Source organism: Grammomys surdaster, unplaced genomic scaffold (assembly GCF_004785775.1).
Source record: "Grammomys surdaster isolate TR1022 unplaced genomic scaffold, NIH_TR_1.0 138, whole genome shotgun sequence".
NCBI lineage: Eukaryota > Metazoa > Chordata > Mammalia > Rodentia > Muridae > Grammomys > Grammomys surdaster.
Genome location: NW_021604596.1, coordinates 8,445,606 through 8,465,812, shown reverse-complemented (window position 1 = coordinate 8,465,812; position 20,207 = coordinate 8,445,606). Strand labels below are relative to the sequence as shown.

General features: G+C 39.4%; 1 protein-coding gene across 1 annotated transcript in view; it reads right to left on the bottom strand.

Moving 5' to 3' along the window:
• Nucleotides 1-11,749: 11,749 nt before the first annotated feature.
• Nucleotides 11,750-20,207, bottom strand: part of Arhgap42 (Rho GTPase activating protein 42) — a 231,360-nt gene continuing 222,902 nt past the window's right edge. The window contains exons 23-24 of the mRNA XM_028763356.1: nucleotides 15,332-15,411; nucleotides 11,750-14,856 (exon numbers count right to left, since the gene is read on the bottom strand). Coding sequence (XP_028619189.1) covers nucleotides 14,768-14,856; nucleotides 15,332-15,411 — 169 coding nt within the window. The 3' untranslated portion in view covers nucleotides 11,750-14,767. The remainder of the gene's footprint in view (nucleotides 14,857-15,331; nucleotides 15,412-20,207) is intronic.

Here is a 20,207-nt window from a genome sequence, read left to right as displayed (position 1 = left end):
GCATGACCAGATCTCTTAAGTTTCCTGTCTTCTGTCAATTCCTCTCAAGGCCTCATCTCTCATCTTATTCACACTAACAAGAGCACAGTGAAGAGAGGGAAAAGCTGACTCTGAGCCTGGTACTGGTGGGAAGTAGGGCTTCCCAGACACTCTTTTGCCACTTCTTCACTTCCTGGCAATTGTCAAGCCCTGCCATAAATGCAACAGGGTCATGCCATGTAGAAATCTATGGCCTTGGACTGTCTCAGCGTCTCCCTTCACCAGCACTACAGAGCATTTTGACTACTGGCCTGATGCTTTCTGCTCTTTACTGTCTTGACAGATTTCTGCTATAGGAGCTGGTCTCAACATCTGGCCTCTGATAAAGGGTTATTTTGTCCTCGCGAAGGAACTGTCACTCTCAGTACCTACTATATCCTCAATGCACTGGCAGCAGGCAGAACATAAGTGTCTCTGAGACACTGCAGACTTTACACCTTCATAGGACACTAGCCACCATGCTCTTGGACTCCTCCTGTCTTTTCTAAATTATCTGTGGACCACCTTTTCTTTTTCAAGATTAGTACCTGCGTGCAGAATTCTGACATCTCCGACACACTGTGGCAGCATCTTTTTCTCTTGCTGTCAGTTACAAAATTCTGTTTCTGGGGTCAAATTCTTGGTATATTTCTTAAGAGCTACCTGTTGCCAAGCTTGACTTTGTTTGTTTTCTTTGAGACAGGATCTCACTATGTAACTCTGGCTCTCCTTGAAGTCTCTATGTAGACAAGGTCGGCCCCGAACTCAAAGAAATCTACCTGCCTCTGGCTCCTGAGTGCTGGGGTTAAAGGTGTATATCATCACACCCAGTATTCAAGGCCAATTCGAGGTCTATAAGCTTAACATTTAGGAGATCATTTGTTTTTATTTTAGAAAGCCTTGCTCTTCAGACTTGCCTTGCTCTGGTCCACTCAAAGATCAACCCAGAATGTCAGAAGATGAACTCTTGGCTTTCTTTAAGCATTTCTCCTCCAGTGTCCCTTGAGAAGAACCCATTGCCCAAAAGGACCAACACAGATTGATGCACTTCAATGAGCACATAGTATACAGTTCTTTGGGAATTTCTGTCAAGAGGGTGAAATATTCCCTTCATCTGCAATGAAGCTTTAACCCCTTGGGTGCTGAGACATACGGAGCTGTGAAAGGTGGGATGACTTTAGATAATTATCACTAGTCAGACTCCCCTTTAAATCTCATGTTTTATGCTTCTCTTGGAATAACTTCACTGCTTTGAACACTCACTTCCACAGTTTATGCTGAAGTTGTTGAAAGGCTTATAGCAAGAGAATATACTCTGTTCTTTGTTGGTGAAACTAGTGTTCACAGTGGCCTGGGAAGAGGACCTCATCAGTGCTCTGTCATGCCCATACCCTTTTTGAACTTTTTGCTACTAGTGTACTTTAAGTAAATACTAGGTCTCTAAATATATTCAGCACACATAGATATGCAGCCTCATGTTCTTGGGTACATTTTTATGCCTGTGGTTTCTAATTGCTGATTAGGAAAGAAAGTATTTTGAAATGTATTGAAAATTGAGGGGCTTTGCTAGGAAGGTGAAACTGTCTCCCAATCTGTGGAACCCTGGCTCTGTTTCCCTGGAGATGACCAGGTGATGACTGAGCAAGCAACACCAGCACCATCACATACTTCTTTCCAACCTATTAAGAATTCCCTCTCAACTTTTCCACTCTGGGTGGATTTCAGAGGAAATGTTTTGTGGTTCCCACAGGAAAGTTGAGCCAGTCTATCTACCCTGAATGATTTTCAGATAAATTATTTTCCAAAAACATTGGGAATTTAAATGACTTCTAGTATAATACCAAGCAATGATAAAGAATAAACTCTTTGTTTATAGATGAATTAAACCACCCCCCAAGCCTTGCTCTAATTACATACAAGATACACATGATTAGTCAAGACCTTGCTCACCCTTTTCATTCTAGTCATTATTTCAGCTGCTTCTGACCATATATGGTGTAAGGTAGGATGCTAATATGGTTTGGTTGGTTTTTTTGATAATCTATGCATTTTAATAAAGCAAGAATTGTTTCTCAAGATAATTGAAATAAAGCAAGCTAGTTGTTTAAATCATAAATGTAAGACAAAATACCTTATATTTTGTGAGACATAGTAATATATATTATTGATTATAGTCATCAAAATGTGATATTTATTTGACAAATATTAGTTTTCATAAGAAATTGAATGCTAAACATTAGTACATTAGAGAGGTGTAATCTAATTGTTAAGTATAGTACTGTAAATAAATAATAGTCAATAAATAAAATATGAGCCTACAGTGTATGTCTGTGAACCTTGCAGGGAATTGGAAGACAAAAAATAAAAGCTTAGTGGTTGTTTCTTTTTTGCTGTGTTTCTACTTGTTTGAATGTCAGATATTCAAAAAATGTTTGTAATACACATATCTATTTAATTTCCATCAAGTAATAAATTGGAGAAAGTAGGATGTTCTATTTAGTTATTTTATCAGAGAAATGTTCTTACAGCATAAACCATTTATTTCTCGCTTAGTGTTGCTTTCACATTAAACATGCCCCACCCCATCAGTTACATTTTTCAATAATGTTGAGAAACTTCCTTTCACCTATGAAATTTTATGCTACATATTTTGTAAATACTTGATTACAGTTATGGACAGTGTGATTTTGTTTTAAGTTAACAAATCTATAAGAGGAAAATGTGCTTCTGGGTGTGTTGCTGATGCATGCTGGCACTCCTAACACTTGGAAAGTAGAGGTAGGAACACAGCTGCCAATCTGCGGCCAACTCAGGCTACATCATAAACCCTGGGCTAGCTTGAGCTTCAGAATAATACTCAGCCTCACATTTAAAAAAAGAAAAAAAGAAAAACTGCAGTCCCAGAGAATGTGTAGGCAAGGCTTTAGTGCAGCTGTCAGAAATGCTACCCTCTGGAGTTGCTTACCAAGCTAGAGTGTTTGCATCTCTCTCTGTACTGCTGTTGCACAAGATCAAAATGTCTACGTTTTAAAACAGTGTCTTACCTACACAGCGTGATGTTATTTATTTTGGAATCCTAGCAGGGTTATTTTATAAAGTGCAGAAGCCCACTATCTGTGAGCAGTTTGAAATTCAAACTGTTTAAACAACATGAACACAGTGAAAAAGTAAAACCCTCATGTGTCCAGCTTATGTCATTTGCATGGGATTGGGCTGTAACAGTGGGAAAACTCTGTGGCACAGCACTGAGGGAACACACTGTAGCACAGTGCTGAGGGGACACACTGTGGCACAGCCTTGAAGGGACACACTGTGGCACAGCACTGAGGTGACACACTGGGGAGCCACCTGGAGCCATCTGTTTTGTGTCATTTGCTCATACATCATTAGCCTATTTCATCTCTTCTCCCTTCATTCTCTATAAGATGGCTGAGTAACAGCACACTGAAACCAGACATAAGCCAGTAAAACCCTTAGTAGCTATACTTTTTGATTCCTGTGCTTGAAATAATCTCAAATGGGGCACATTCGAGGACTACCACATACATCTCGGACTGGCACATTTGCTCCCCTGATACATTGTATAAGTGATTTAAAAAAAATATGGACAAAGTGAGGGAATTTGAGTGTGTTAAAGATGTTTAATTAAAAAAATAATGGAAATATGCTTGTCAAATAGCCAAGATTAAATTACCAATACAAAACTTTATTTTGTTGTCATTAAAGGACTTTAGTATCATTTGTGTGTCAAAAATCACCGGGGAGACTCACAAACTAAGATTTTTTACTGTGAGAAGTATTCTTTTATGTATTGCTTGTATAACATGATAAATATCCTGAACATCAAATTTTTTTATAAAATGTGAATCACATATGAATGAAATATGTTTAAAGGAGAGAAAAATTCAGCATCAACAGTAACCATTATTGATCAATAATCATTGGCTATTGTTAACTGATTGATCAACAGTGATTATTATTAACCTAAGGTATGTTTTCATGTTTTGATTTCTCCCCATCAAGAAAGCCATTGCTAACTTTCATGATCGCTTTCAGGTCTCATGAACTCTAAAACCAGCTTGCATTTTATAATTCTTAAAATCTTAAATGGCACTAGTCAAGAGGAAATCCTGCACCTCTGCACAGAAGCCTTTCCTTGTAAGCCAGGTTTTGTAGCTCATGCCTGCAATCTCAGCACTTGGGAGGCAAAGGCAGTGAGATGTGTGCTAATCCGAGGCAACCCTGGTCTGAATAATACGTTCTAGGCTAACCATGACTAGAGGTCTTGCCTGGTTGCAACCTGGCAAAATCAGGAGCCAAAGCTGACATCAAAGTACTTGATATTCAGTGAAGATAGATGCAAATGTTCATCTTTCAACTTTCTTGCTGTTCTGTAATAAGAGTTCCTATATATGATAGACCAGTGATAGCATTCAGCCTGGGCACACTGCCAAATTTTGATGTAGGTGTTTGTTGCATTGATTTAAAAAAGACTAGCAATCACTGATAGTTTCTTTTAAAATTACAAGAATCTTAACCTGATTATGGTATAGAAATGAAAACGGAAGACCCAAGAAATACATAGATACTTACAAATCACCCATAGACAGCCTATCCACTTCAGTAAATCAAAAGCAGCACTCTGTCTAGGGTTCTAGAAGATGGGTGTGTCACTGCTTGAACAATAGTTCCTTGTGATTTCAGTAACCTGACCTAAGCTCAGGGTCTTAGTGTCACTTAACACTTGGTGGTGACACTTCTGCCAAGAGCTCTGTACTTACATGGGAAACCACCTACGAAGCCACTTCACACGCAAGAACACTCACAGGCACATGGCCTTTTTCCCCTAAGTAATTGCCAAATGCATGCTGAAAAATCAAGTTACCATGTAATTTCATACATCACAATAAGATCATATTAGCAAATTAATACATTTTGGATTACCAAGTATGTGATATTTTAAGAACCCAAACACTCAAAACTTATGGATATAGATGTTTATTTGTTAAAAAGTGAAATATTCAGACATCAAAAATATTAGAATGCTAATTTGGGAAAACATTCTGTTGCATGAGAGAGGATCATTTTCACGGCAGCCTGGGGAAGGGATTTGGAAGCCCTGTGGACCTTCAACCCCTCCTCTGCTGTGTGGCTCAAGAGGATGACACTTCTGTAAATGTGTGTTCTGAAGTAGCAGATCTGTGAGGACCTGTGTTTTGGGAAATTTGATGGTTTTTTGAGGGAGAGAACTGAAAATGCATATTCTCATGAAACTTTATCCCCACTCTCCAAATAGAAAATCACATCCACTATTACATAAGATGTTCTCCACCCTTTCAGATAAACTTTATGAAAGACAAAAGAATATTATAGTTAAAGTTCACATATAAGAAATTTATACTGGTATGTTGGGAGAATTCTTTCTGACCAGCACACCTCTGTGAGGAGGAGGCTGGCTTGGGAAGGTGTGGTTAAGATGTGGTGACAGACTTGTGTGCTGGTTTGAGCTCTGTTACACAGTTACACAATGCAGCTCATGGTGGGCTTAAATTCAGGGGCTCATCACACGTAGCATCATTTTTAGGTTTTAAAAGTTAGATCTGAATTCAGTTACAGGTGACAGGGAGATCTTTTCTCTATTATATTCTTATCCCGAGTTATTTCTACTGAGCCAGGGGTTACTTTGGAATCCTTCTGACTGAGAATGAGTGTGTGCATCCAGCTCATGAATGAACACTGTCAGTCTAAAGAATGGTGTAAACACTATTACCACGCAGCAAACAAAAGCATAGAGCCAAGAGTCTAGACGCTTAGTGTTCCACACAGTGATCAACACACCCTATTGAATCAGCTTGAGTTAGCCGCCAGTGGAGATCTTAAGTTTCTCTAATCATTGTTTTCATTTTCTCCATTTAAAAAAATGTGCAAATGATATTCCCTATATGAAGAATGAGCTGTATAAAATACCCCCAATAATTTGCTTTTGTAAACCACTGAATTAATTTTAACTACATTTTATTTAAACTTTTAATACTTGATGCTCATATTGAAATCTATACAATAATGACTTAATAAAAATGTTACTAGATTTCATTTAATTTCATGCTGCACATGTCTCTTTAAATCTGTGTAATTATATTTATTGGAAAGTGCTAGAAACATTTAATTACTTCCTAATTCTCTATACATCTACAAACAATCTGAAGTAATTTATAGTATTGAACAATAATTCTTTTAATTAATCTATAATTATTTTCTCCATTATGTTGTAAAATTGGATACTCTCATGCTAAGACATAAAACACCTAAAATATTAATATTTTGATTTGTGATGCTTTCAAACCCAATGCAGTTTTCTCTTCAATTTTTTCTGAATTTTTTTTATAAATTTGAACTATTTTTTAGAAAAAAAAAACTGTTTGATTTGAGAAAAATGTCTTTTGTCTTTCTATTCCTCCATCCATCTTCATTGATAAGTCCTTAGCTCAGAAAACCAAGTAACATTTCCCACTACATGTTCCTGAAACTGATTTTGGCATTTCAATTCAAAATATCAATCTGCACTTTCTTTCTAGCTATATTTAGAAATTTCCATCTCTTAATTACTTAAAAAAGAGGCAAATTATTTTACAATGTACTTCAAGGATAACTATGAAACAGAAATGTGGAAGTTTTATTGATTAAAAATGATTGTGAAATAATTGCAGCTGAACATTTAACAGTGTGCCTGCCAAATATAATAAACGAGTTATTTAAAACTATGCACACCTGTCATCTCAGCACTTGCGAGATAGAGACAAAAGAATCAGAAGCACAAAGCCAACCTTAACTACTTAGGTTAGTAGGTAAGTAAGAGCTCGAGGCCAGCCTGGGCTATATAACACCCATCTAAAAGATCAAAATACATATTTGAAATAGGTAAAGTCTTCTGTATTGATTTAAAGTATTTTATATTATTTTTTATTTAAATTAGTGTTGCTATAAATGAACTTTTGAATGGCATAAAAAAATCATGGGCTGAAATAGTCAGTCATGTAATAAATTTCTATCATAATTGCCTGTGCTCTGTAAAACTGCATTGCTCCCTCTGATATCTCTTCTACAGTCTATTCATTTCTGAAAGGAAATTCATCACTTCCACTGAACTCTAAAACTGCAGTCTAGTATCCAAATTGGCATTTCTTACTCAAATGTATGTTGTACTTTGTTTATAAATATTGTTCCTATCTTTGTGTGGCTCCTTAGCCTCTCACTACACTGTTGATGCAGACTTCAAATGATCATATGCTCAGAGAATCACAGGATGGGAGGGCAGCATGGGCCTAAATATCATGTGGTCTATGGAATCTTCATACTGCTTCATGTGAAGCAGTAGAAATCCTATCTCATTCTAGTACGTATTTAAAGTCTGGGTAACAGATGGTGTTTTCTATTGTTCCCATGAACTTCTTAGAGATCAACAATGAGAACTATCTCCATGCCCCATGTCACAGAGATTCTGAGATTGAAAAGAGTCCATCACTCATCTAAGTCCAGCGTGGATGAGGTGGGTGGGATCCAGGCACTGAGTTGTATGTGATGAGGGATGGAGTAAGGTGCTTTTCTATTGGTTTCATTATTCTCTTATCTTCTACCATGTGAGTTCATTAAGCAGAAGCTCTTAGAATGGGATCCTTTGGGAGGTTGTGTGGAAACCTCATCAGGTAGACAAACAATCCATTAACTCACTCTCCAGCTCTCCTCTGTCAACTTACAGGAGGTAGGAGATAGGGTTAAAAGTTCTAATCCTGTACTCATGGATTGGTCTTTTTGCAAATAAGATATAAATTTTCAGAAGGCAGTTTGACAGTATCATCATTAAGTTAAATAACAATAGCAGGTTCTACCCTAAGGCCTATGACTTTCTCAGCTTTGGGCTTTTGACCAGAAACACAGTGGCAGGCATACGGTTCCCTAATGTGCAGGTCTCAAATCCAATGAGAAAGTGCCTTACTATCCCATAACAATCCTGACACTCTTACACCAGTAGGTACTTCTTACTTGGCAGGTCAGTGTTGTAGCATGCAGTGTCCAACACTGGGAAGACCCCACTGTGGCTTGACTGCTCCAGCCCCTGGATAAACCTTCCAACACTAGAGCTAGCTAGGAAGAAGTTTCTGTTAGAGTTAGTCACTAAAATATGAGTTCTAAAGTATTGAGTTTTACCTAGGGTCTATGGAGGTTAACCATGGACAATGGCAATATCCTGTATTGTTTTGGAACCCTGAGGCCAGTAACTCAGAAAGGAGGTACGTCATGCCTTGCACTATGATTTTAATTTCATAACCAGTGTCTTCTAGGAAGGACACAGTCAACACATGCAAGATAGTTTCTTTTACTCAATCCTATCCATTGGCTTTTCTTAAGGCTTTTCAGAAACCCTTAGCTGTGGTTAATTCACTCACTATGCTTTTTTGCCACATTCTTTTTTTTAATGGTATATATCTTTTATTCTTTGGAAGTTCCATATATCCATACAATGTATATTGAGACTGATATACCACTACCTACCTACATCTCCTTTTAATTTTCCTAAGCCAGCTCCCTGCCAGCTTCATGCTAGAAGGAAGAGCTTCTGAAAGATCCTAAGTCCAGTATTTGTTGCATCTGCTCCATAAAACAAAGTTTAGCATGTGGCAATTACTCACATGACCAAGCAACTGCAAATCAGTCTTATGAAATTAGGATAAATCTCTAAATTTAAGAGAAATAAATGCAGCATAATTCATGATGAAAGTCAAGACTTAGATAACTAACCAGCCACAAACAGTAGTTTTTAAACAACCACACGGCAATCCCTTACCGTGAGAATAAGATTTTAACTTAGGATGCTTCCGCCCTCCTTCCCCCACTTCTTCCAAACTATAGCTGAACTAATAATAATTCCTTATCTTTGCATGAATCCCTAACATTTTTCTGGAGACTGAGTCTTACTCATAGCCCAGGCTAACCTCAACTGATTGCCCATGTGGCAACTGATCAATCCTACACCCTTTGCCTCTCTTCCCAGTACTGGGATTCCAGGGTAAGCTATCCACAAAGGATTTCATAGCTGGGGAAGAAAGTGATGTAGAGGCAAATATTCCCAATATAAGTATGCAGTTTATAAATATATAACTGAGTTGTGTCTTCCTGGCATGGGCTTATTGGAGTAGAAGATTTACCACAACAGGCTGTTATTGTTACAGTGACCCATTTCTGATCTCTGATCAGATATGTGAATTGTTAATATCATGAGAAATATGTTCTTAACCTCTTGTTCTAGTTTATCAAGAGAAGGCCACCAGGTACTCATATGATTTCCCACTTAACTAAACCCCAAATAATAGTTTACCAAACTGACTGAAAGCCTTGGTCTTCTTCACATGAAGTCCAGAATACTCTCCATTGGAGTGGGTCTTCAAGTGCAAAGACTAAGTTAGAATGTGCTTATATATAGCTTATTTTTAAAGTCACTTGAGACATAGTATAAATGTACAGCAAAACCATTATGCCAACTTAGATTAGGAAAAGATGAGTGCAGATGAATACAGATACACTACAAAACAAGCAAAACATTCAGCACGATAGTTTATTGACTATAATTTTCACCATATTTACTACTTAATTTGTCATATTAATGGCTACAAAGGAGCTCCTGGTTTGTTACCTAAATAAACATCTGACTTTTACATAGACAGTAGGACCTCAAACTTGAACACTACATAAACGAATGAAGGCACAGGTATCTACCCTGTTAGACTCTCTATTTATAATGGCATGTGTGGTACTGTGGGTTTTAAGCATGGAGTACGGACAAGTGGTGCTCCCAGATCCAGCAAAGTACATGCCATTTTCTTCAAAAAGTCGGTGGGAAAGGACATACTAGGGCACAGGAACCTCCACCATGCTGTAGTGTAGACAGCAGAGCAGTCTTCATCAGAGGTAAGCAGATTCAGCCATAGCTTCCGTATCAAGCACGGAAGGGCACAGACTATGGGAGGCACTGGTAAGAGACAGCCAATGGTGAGAACACCACCATCTAACTGAGGTGAGAACACCACCATCTAACTGATGTGAGAACACCACCATCTAACTGAGGTGTCCTGGGACCTTCAGCTACCAATCCCTTCCTCCTATACTTCACTTCCTCAAGTAGACCTCCTCTTGAATGTCCTGAATCATGAAAAATGCTTCTTGCCTGTCAGGCTTATTCAGGAAGCACAGATACTCAACTTCCCCCTATAATCCTAAGAAATGCCCACCAACAAGCACAGCCTGTCATGAGTAGCGAGGAATGACATTATGCCCTGCCAGAGCCATGACTCATAGCCTGCCAGGCCACTCATCCATACTGAAGTTTACAAACACTGATTGTACAAACACTGATCTGTTTCCTGCCAAGGGTCTTTTAGTGAGTGCTGTCAACATTCCTACTGTGTTTTCTTAAAAAGATAGATGTAGCTGTCTTGCCATTCTGTTTTAAGCATCACTCAAGTGCTTGATCCACCGTGTCATTCATAAGCCTGTTTTTCCAAAGGTACTACCACTCAAAACAGGAAGATAATGATGGAAGAACATGAAATAGTCAGGAAGTTGATAAATGCCTGTTATTAACTATGAACCAACAAGACAGAGGCTGGCTGGAGTCAGACTGTTCAAAAATGCTAATCTCATTTTTTCAAAGTGTTTTGATTTTGGAAAGCAAGAGAAAAATGAAGTGAAATTTGACCCTTAGAGGAACATCTACAGTCAAGAGAGAAGTAATTTTTGTATGGGAGTCAAACTTCTGTTTTTCTCTCTACTGAGAGATGATTTCTAAGCCTCACCCAGTGACATGAGGGCATGATAAGAGCGATAAGTAAGAAATGTATTGTAAAATCAAAAGAAAAGTTCTGCTCCTACGGAGGTGTGCTTCTGGTATTAGTTAATAAACTGGACAATACAACGTATCCAGCTCTAGCTGCTAAGATACTCTTGGCAGAAGCATGGTACACAGGAAAAGATCTTGGTACACAAACCCTAAACCTACTTTGAGGACTTGCATGATTCTACAACTGGAAAATTCCATTCTGTGAAACCTGCCTCTGTACATATTAAAAATATTGCTTGAAAGGACTTTTAAGATATGTATAACAAATATATGAGCCAGAAATGAAATTCCTGATTTGAGCTGGGTTCCATCCATGCAACAGCTGCATATTTTAGAATATCTGTTAGAACATAAGGTATCTTATTTATCCACAGTATTCTACAATCTAAAAGACTTAGGTCTTTCTAGATAAAGCATGGTCAGTCTGCACTACCAATTACCATTCTGAGTTGAGATATGATCAACTTTTCTAATTAGCCTCTGTGTAAGAGAAAGATGTAAAGTTGAGAGAGAAGTTAGCAGCAAGGAATCTTCGTAGAAGCACAGAGTGATTTCAACATATATATTCTCAACATAGATCATGTTCTGAAGGCAGGCAATATATGAAAGGGTAACTACAAAAGAGAACATGGAGAAAGTCTCATGTATTTTTATTGTCACTACTTGGAGTATCGGTAGTTGGGAATTATACAAAATATAAAGTATATCTGTCCTCTCTTTAACCCACCATCCCTGATAAAGTCTGTCAGCAATGGAGTTATTGGTGAATATTTCAGTCCTACCTATAACACAATGAAACACATCAGGAAACAAGGAGACAATGTTTCTTCACACCGCACAGACACTGGCGAGATTGAAAGTTTATTTTACTTTTCAGATACTGACACACAATACATTAGGAAAATCGTTCAGTTGAATGACTAATTCGTAAGAACCAAATGGAATGGGTTGGCAGCATAAGCCACCTGTCAAATACATCAGTGTTTCAGACCCAAGGATACTTGCACAGAATAACCAAGGGAATTGCATCAACCCCCTGGAAGCCATCCTTACATTGATCAAACTATAGGCATTTATTTGGGTGTATATTGTAGCTTTCAGAGTGTGACTATGACAGTTCTAACACATCCTATTGTCTCTGAATAGGTAAGGTTCTTCACGGCATCAACAGTATCAGTTTCGGATGTGACTCTTCCATCACCGGCAATGCTCTTCTGCCCAGAATACCTCCCATGCAATCAGAACACACACCTTCATCTTTGCATGGTTCATCTGTAGGGTACTTACTTCAGTGGGAAAGCGCCCTTAGCCTCTCTCCCATATATCATGAGTTCCTTACATATGTATTAACATGAAGAAAATATTCTAAAAAGTTACAATTGCAAGCACAAGTGCAACATGAACCAGCATGTTTATGTCTTGTTTCAGGGAAGGAACCTCAACAAATAATGATCCAGAGTAGATCTCACCATCAGAAAGGAGAGCAGAATTTCATACCCATATCCCACAAAGCTCTAAGTCCTCAGTAAGCATCTGTGGGTTAGCTCACAGACAATTAGGAGGCAGGAATGTTCGGGTCTACATTAAAATAAAATGAAAAGTTGGGATTTCTTTGTGCAGCAGCAGTGGAGAACAATACTGGATCTTTACTGTCAAGTTGGTCTTTGAGAGCAAAGCAGCTTCTCATCAGGGGTCCCGATCTAACACGATGCAAGAGGCTGATGACAAAGGACTTCAACAGAAAGCCCTATAGATAGGCCACTGGTGCAGTGTAAAGGCTACCTTCTGTCCCAGAAAATGGTTAGAGACAGTAATGCCATTAGTATACTAAAAGCCACCAGGTACCCACCTTGACCAAGGGGTTTAGCAATACCTCACTGCAGTGTACAGAGATTAGAATAAGGAGGAAAGAAAAAGAAAGAGCCAAACTTTCATCAGCTTCCTATCACATCATAGTCTTTATGAGGCGCTTTCCACCCATTGCCTTTAGTCCACTGGTGTTATTTCCGGATGCATGTCTGCCAACTGTTACTCTCTCCTTATTAATTCTAACCCATTATCTTATTTCATTTAAAAGCATAAAAACACGGATGCATAGCATTGTGTGTATTCTCTGTTTATTTTCTCTAGAAATACTGATGTAATGCAGAATGAACTGAGACTATAGGCTATAACATGAAACAATAGCTTGGCAGCTCTTTAGACACCTGTGTGTCTATGAACTAAAGAAAATGTTGAAGAAGTCAGTTGGGTAACAAGGTCACATAAAGAGGCTCTGGGGAGACAACCTTTTAGGCTATGGGGAAGGCTTTTTGTGATTGTAGATATTCATAGGAATTATATGTTGGAATTATTGAAATAGGTTATGATAGAAGAAGTGGCTGATACAGAACCCTTTGTTAATAACCTAATGATGGAGAGTAAATACCTCTCTGTTGGATGAGACCTATAATTCAGTGGAGTTCATAGGAAAGGTATGGCTGAATGCCATTGAAAAAAAATCTTGTAAATCCCATTCCTGCTAACAATGATGGTTTGCTATCAAACTCTGTGGTCTGGGGCTGGAGAGATGGCTCAGTGGTTAGGAGCACTTGATGCTCTTCCAGAGGACCCGATTTCAAGTCCTATTAGTAACTCAGTACCCTCTGCAACTCCAGTTTAAGGCTATCTGCCTCCCTTTTCTGACCTTCGTGGGTAAAAGGCATACATGTAGTACACATGTGGACAAAACATTCATATAAATAAATAAATCTTTTTTAAAAAGCGGACTTTGTGGTCTAAGAGTCGAGTACTTTGGTTTTTGTTTCCTGTTTTCACTAAAAGAGGTTTAGAAGGCACAGTTTCCCAGCTCAGATTTACAAACAATACCTTTATCATTTGCACAAGAACATCTCAGGCCAAAACTTCCCCATCATTAAAATACTTGGAGGCACTAGCATTTCAAGTGGGCCAGCTGCATGCTACCCCATACCTTTAGAGATCACCCACAATGTCACTATAATGTCACCATACTGACAGGAAGCAAAAGATATAAACATGTGATTTATTGACATGTGTGTTTTAATGGAAAATTTTATAAAAGTCCCAAGATAGATTTACATGACTTCTAAAGGAAAGGTTGTTCATCTGTGTTTCACAAGTCAAATCTAGCCTGCAAATTATATACTTACAGGCTTTATAGACTTGTTTCTCTGACTTTTGCTCAGAAGCCAGAGAAGCCATCTAATATTCTGGATGGACTGTTTATGGTAGAATCAGTGTTTGACTTACACTAGGCTTACTTTACAGACTTCATATACATTATTGCTTTCAAATACTATTATTTTAGAAAACAAATAAAATATAGTTAAGATAAAACAAGGACTGACTTTCTTGAAATGCTTAGGACCAGCAAAACAATCACACATAAAAGCTGTATATTTAAAAAAACAAAAATAATAAATGGACGATTTAAATTACATTTTTAAAGTAATAATTTCAAGGTTCCCCAGAGACTATCAGGCAATAAGGAACAGATCTTTACATGGGTACAGCAGATTTCTGATTTCCAAATTGAGCTTGGGATCTAGGATTCTGCAACTGCTAGAGAGAGCAGACTCTGTCGAAAATCACTTCTTATCCAAAGGGGAAAAAAGCAAGCATATTTTAAAGAAAGGAAACAGCCAAAGGAACAACTATGATGCAAATCTCTGTGTTTCTCTTTCCATCATGGGAGCTACATAGTCTGCTGGTGAAAAACTTGAGACACATAGATGTTTCGTTTAGTGGCTGGTCCCTCATATCTGTGTCAGATAAAATTATAGTACGTATTATGTGTTACCATGGATACCATGAAGATACTGCCATCCACTAATACTATTAGAGGAAGACAACGTAGTTTTCAGGGACTAGTCCTGTTCTGCCTTCATAAGTCGCCTTTAGCCACCCTGGCTCCACTGATGGGTGTACTGGTCAAAGAAAGAAACAAATAAATGTTACTCCAATGACGCTAGCTTCAAATAATTCCTGCAAACTAAACAATCACCTAAGATTCTATGCACTCATGTTATCAGTGCCCCTTTCAAGTTGGAAGGTTCTTTGTCCTCACACAATCAATTAGATAAACTGTATTTGTCTAAAACAGCCCCCTTCTTTCTATATGGTTTTGTAAACACAATATACTTGTCAGGCTAGCCTTGTAAGACTCATTATGTAGCCTGCCTGTCCTCAAACTAGTGGTCCTCCTACCCAACTTCAGGAGTGCACTACCCTGTCTGTCTTTGAGTAAAGGCTCCCGTGATGGAGGGTGGGCTTTAGAAAGATGTGTTCACGGAGACAGATCTGAGAGCAGGGGTTTGGTTGGAATCTGAACCCTGTGTAACTGTGCTACCACTCCTTTAAGCTCCCCTAGATGAGTCCCTTCAGTAAATGACAGATACTCACCGTTGGAAAAGATCGCCCCCTGGGGGAAGGACAGCTCATGGCTGTGCTCTGCTTTGCAGGAGTACATGGCTTTGGCTTGGCTGAAAGATCAAGGCAGGTTATAAAAACAACATTTGATTCGGATATAGCTAAAACTACTTTGTAAAACCAATTTATTTATTTATTTATTGATTGATTGATTTACTTACTTACTTTATATTCCTAGAGTAGCTTCTCCTCCCTCCCTCCTTCCTATCTCTCCCTCTCAACTCATCCCAGCCCCCTCCAGTCCTCCCTGTCTCCTCAGAAAAGGGAAGGACATTCATGATACGCATCCTGGTGACATCAAGTTGCTAAAACTACTCTTAATTAATGTTAATGGTAATTAGAATGTAATATAAAGATGAGCACAAAAGGGTCCACGTCAATGTGTACTTCACAAACTGTGTGTGATCCTATTGTCACCAGATTACACCCTGTACATCACTGATGCATTGGAAGCTCTTCTTGTGTTTCTACACAGCACATTCTAAGGAGGCAACACAACTGGTAGCCAGTAGCATAGGCTGGTTTTAAATATACTGTGATCTGGCTGGGCAGTGGTGGTGCATGCCTTTATTCCCAGCACCGGGAAGACAGAGGCAGGCAGATTTCTGTGAGATTGAGGTGAGCCTGCACTACAGAGCAAGTTCCCTGACACCCAGGGCTACAAAGAAAAATCCAGCCTTCAAAAACAACAACAAAAGTATGCTGTGGGTTTTTAGAAAGCTGATAAGCACATTGCTTTTTTGTGGTTTTGTTTTTGCTTTTGTTGTGGTCCCCCCCACACTTTAATTTTCAAGTTACCTCAGACCCAGAAGGTACAATAAATATGTTGAGTAGGTGTGATACTAGAAGAATAACAGTGGAGGTTGCAGATGAACAGTCAGCATCCGTCATCTCATTGTCTGGGTGATGATGGACATCAGTGGATCCTTTGCAACCCATATCACCTCTTAAAAGCAACAAGAGTAAACCCCTACAGCCAGCACCAAATGCTCTGTGCAACCAGAGCTTCTGTCACTAAAGCTCCATCAACAAACGCTGGTCAGGGAGGAAGTCGCCAGACAAGCCTCCTTCCCTCTGCCACATTTAATTATATCCCCAAAGACTTGCCACACTCTTGACTCCACTCTCCACGTCTTCTACCAGCAGAGCCCAAGACAAGGCCATTTCTGGCTTTATTGACTTGATGGAGTCCCTGGCACCCTACAACCTCTCAGCTTCCTGTCCTGGTCACCTGCTATCCTATTATCTACAGAGCAAGCAGAGGGCAATCCCATAGCCATCAGAAACCTTCAATGGTGTTCTAGAGATCTTGGCATTCTTCCCAACTTCTACTACTGCAGGTCAGGCTTTCTCCCCACCACTCTCCATTAGTCTTTGCCTGATTCAATAGTGAAACCACTTTCCCAAGACCACTGCTGCTCTTCCTTTTTCACTCTTTAAGCTCTGGCACCTTACTGTGTGTAGAGCCGCTGCTGGCTCGAGGTTTCTATATGCCACAGAATCCCATGCTCTCTTCTCCTCCCAGTGCCCATTTGCAGCTGTCTCACCTGCCCACATGCTCCTCAAACACAAAGCAGAATTTAAGATCTGAACTCCCATTCTCCTGAGCATAGTCTCAGATGCTTGGCATCCTTCTCTTCCTACCTATTACTTGTGTACTCCAAGCCTGTGTCCATCTTGGTTACAGCCCTGAAAAGTCCTTCTGACAAGTTTCGACCCTCCTGAGTCTCAACCATTCCACCGAAAATGATCAACTCTCCTTTCCCTTCCTCAGTCTCTGAAAAGCCACTTGAGTGATCTGTGCACATCTTTATTGATTTTTGTGGCAATCAGAGTTTATATGGTTCTTAGAGGTGGAGCTGATTTTTTGTTTGTTTGTTTGTTTGTTTGGCTCAAGACCGTCCACTAAAATAGTTTCCAGACAGTCCCGGCTTCTACTCACTCTGTCAGCTTTCAGTGTCCACAACAGGGGTCTCTCTGAGCTCCTTAGAAGGAACACCAAGCAAGTATTGGGGCTATCAGTCAGGGAAAGGGCCTCACGTGGAGTTGAGTTTCACTCAACAGAACAAAAGAGCACCAGGAGAGTCTGGTGTGTTTCAAGCTCAGAAACAATCATTAGAAGCTTGACTATTTCACACAACTAACTTTAATAATCACAATAATAGTGATTACTGAAGTAGAGACTGTCTTCAAGGCATCAGCCATATATTTCAGAAACGTTATTGAATATATTCACAGCCATTTTGGTAAATGCAGAATTATGATCTTCATTTTAGATAGGAAACATGGGCATCTAAAATGCATAACTATGTGGTACTACAAATGGTGAATGAGAGTCCACCTGACCCTCAGAGTGATGTGTGGTCCACAGTGTATATGTCTCAGTGAAAATTAAGAATACAGTTCTTAGATCCTTGGATTTACTGAAGTGTTCAGAAAAAAATGCATCTAACTTGAACACATACAGATCTGTTTCTCATGAACATTTCCTAATCCAGACAGATATATGTTCACAAAGCATGTATACATTAGGTATTTTAAGTATTCTAGTGATAGCTATATCAAAGCAGATATAAGTAGGTATTATGCAAATGCAACACATGGAGTATGAGAGGCCAGACAGCCATGAATTTTGTGCATTGGAAGAAAGGTCTTAGAACCAATCTTTGTATGGAAAGAAAGGGAGGCTTGCTGTTCAGTTTTTACTTAACATGAAGACTACTTAGCACTTTATAATAGCAAGGCTCCATCTAGTGGAGCAATTGCACGATTGGTTCTTAACCTTCCTAATGTTTCAATACAGCTCTTAGTGCTGTGGTTTTCTCCAATCATTAAATTATTTTGTTGCTACTTCATAACTGCAATTCTGCTATTGTTATGAATCATAATGTGAATACCTGATATGCAGAATATGTGATATGTGACCCCTGTGAAAGGGGTTGCCAGAGAGGGGCCACCCAGAACCCCCTCTGACTGGATATGTGAATTCTTGCTTAGGCTGCGAGGCTAAGCACTGCAAGGGAATATAAATAAAAGAAAAATATCTCTCTGGGTTCCCTGAGGGACAAGCCTGACTGCATAGGGGTTGATGTCAAAAGTATCTCCTCCCCAGGAAAAAGACAATGGGATAGGTATGGCCCTCATGTCTCACTGGACAATGACAGGGGGACTGGACCCATTACATGGTCCCCTTCAATTACTGGAGGTCAGGCCTCTATCCCCGCCTTCACAAGATTAGAATTGCCACAGCCCTTCTATACTTAGAGAAGGGAGGAGATGTCAGGGGCAGCCCTGATTATACACTGAAGGTCTAAAATCAGTCATAGGCCTAAAATCAGCAATAGGCCTGTCATACATGTATACTAACACCAAGTCTTGGGTCTCAGTGGAAAAACATTGAAACAGATGGCTATAAGTTATTGTAAACAGGCAGCTTTTGTGGAAATTTACCAGCCTGAGTAGTCATAGACCTTGTAAATAGGTAGCCTTAGCAGACAATACCAACTTAGATAAGGACAAGCGAGTCATAGGCAGAGTCATAGTGACCTGGCCCCTGAACCTTCACCCAGCTGATACCCGGTTCTAAAAGATATCTGTATTCCTCCTGATCACCCACACTCCAGTGTCATCCCCTTCCCCACATCCTGCCTTTCTGTATTTATAACCCCTGTGTGAATGAATTACAATTTGAGTAAAAATAAATAAATTATTTTTTTAAAAAAGAAAGGGGTTGCAACCCACAGGTTGAGAACCTCTTTAGGCCAGACAAGTGGGAGTACAAGATTAAGTCTCTACACTAAGGCCAGAAAGCAACAACAATCTCAAAGAAATGGAAATGATGTTTGTTGTGGCATGGCGGCTCAGAACTTTGTGCCTTCTCGGGAAGGAAGCAGGAGATGATATCTAGACTGCTATGTGTGAGCATTCTGGCGTGGGCTTCATGCAGTGCAGCAATCATCCTACTAAAATAGCAGTGTGATTCCACGTAGGAATCCAAACCAGACAAACCCAAAACCAACATGCAAACTATATTTAAGGCTTTGGGCAAGAAGGTCATTGTTATCCCTAATAACTCGCATGTCCCTATAACCATCCAGGCAGAAAGTATCCTAAGGCAGACATTTGTGTTCCCTTTGGTTGTCAGACTATTGAAACAATGGGTTCCCAAGGTACTGGAATTCCTCCGGGTGACTTATACTGGACAATGGAAAAGCAGAAGCCTGGTATCCCCAGAGGAGCCCTTGTCCTCCTGGGAGAGATTTTACACAGTTCTGACAACTTAGTAACCACCTTGTAAGAGATAGGTGATGGTGAGGCAGGCCATGCCTTGACCAGGAATGCTTCTTTATACATATCTCTTGCCCTGTATTTAAATGAAAACTTTTGTTGCACCCCAAAATGGGACTTATTGGGGGTATCACCAGGCCTCTTTGTTTGTTCCTCTTCCAGAATGTGTCCATATTGAATAAAATCTCATCTCTCTGCTTTTCTCTATTTTCTCTCTTTATTAGCCTACCAAGGACAGGTGAACAGGCCTGACTTATTTTATTAAAGCTCTGTGCAATGACTTGCAAGAGCCTGAGCTTTGACCATAAAGATGTGGATAGCATCATAGGATTGCATATGCTTAAGACAGGCTTGCTTGAAAGTTCACACACTTTTGTAAAACTGACAAAAAACAATAAGCAACAGCATGAGTATAATCAAAAACTAACCCCAAGAACCTTTGGTTGAACCAGTGACTTCCAGAAGACATATACCCATGCCCATGCACATGCACATACAGCAACTATCCAGTTGTGGAAGCTCAGAAATGCTCCAGTGCATCTGAAAGGATGAAGAGGTGAGG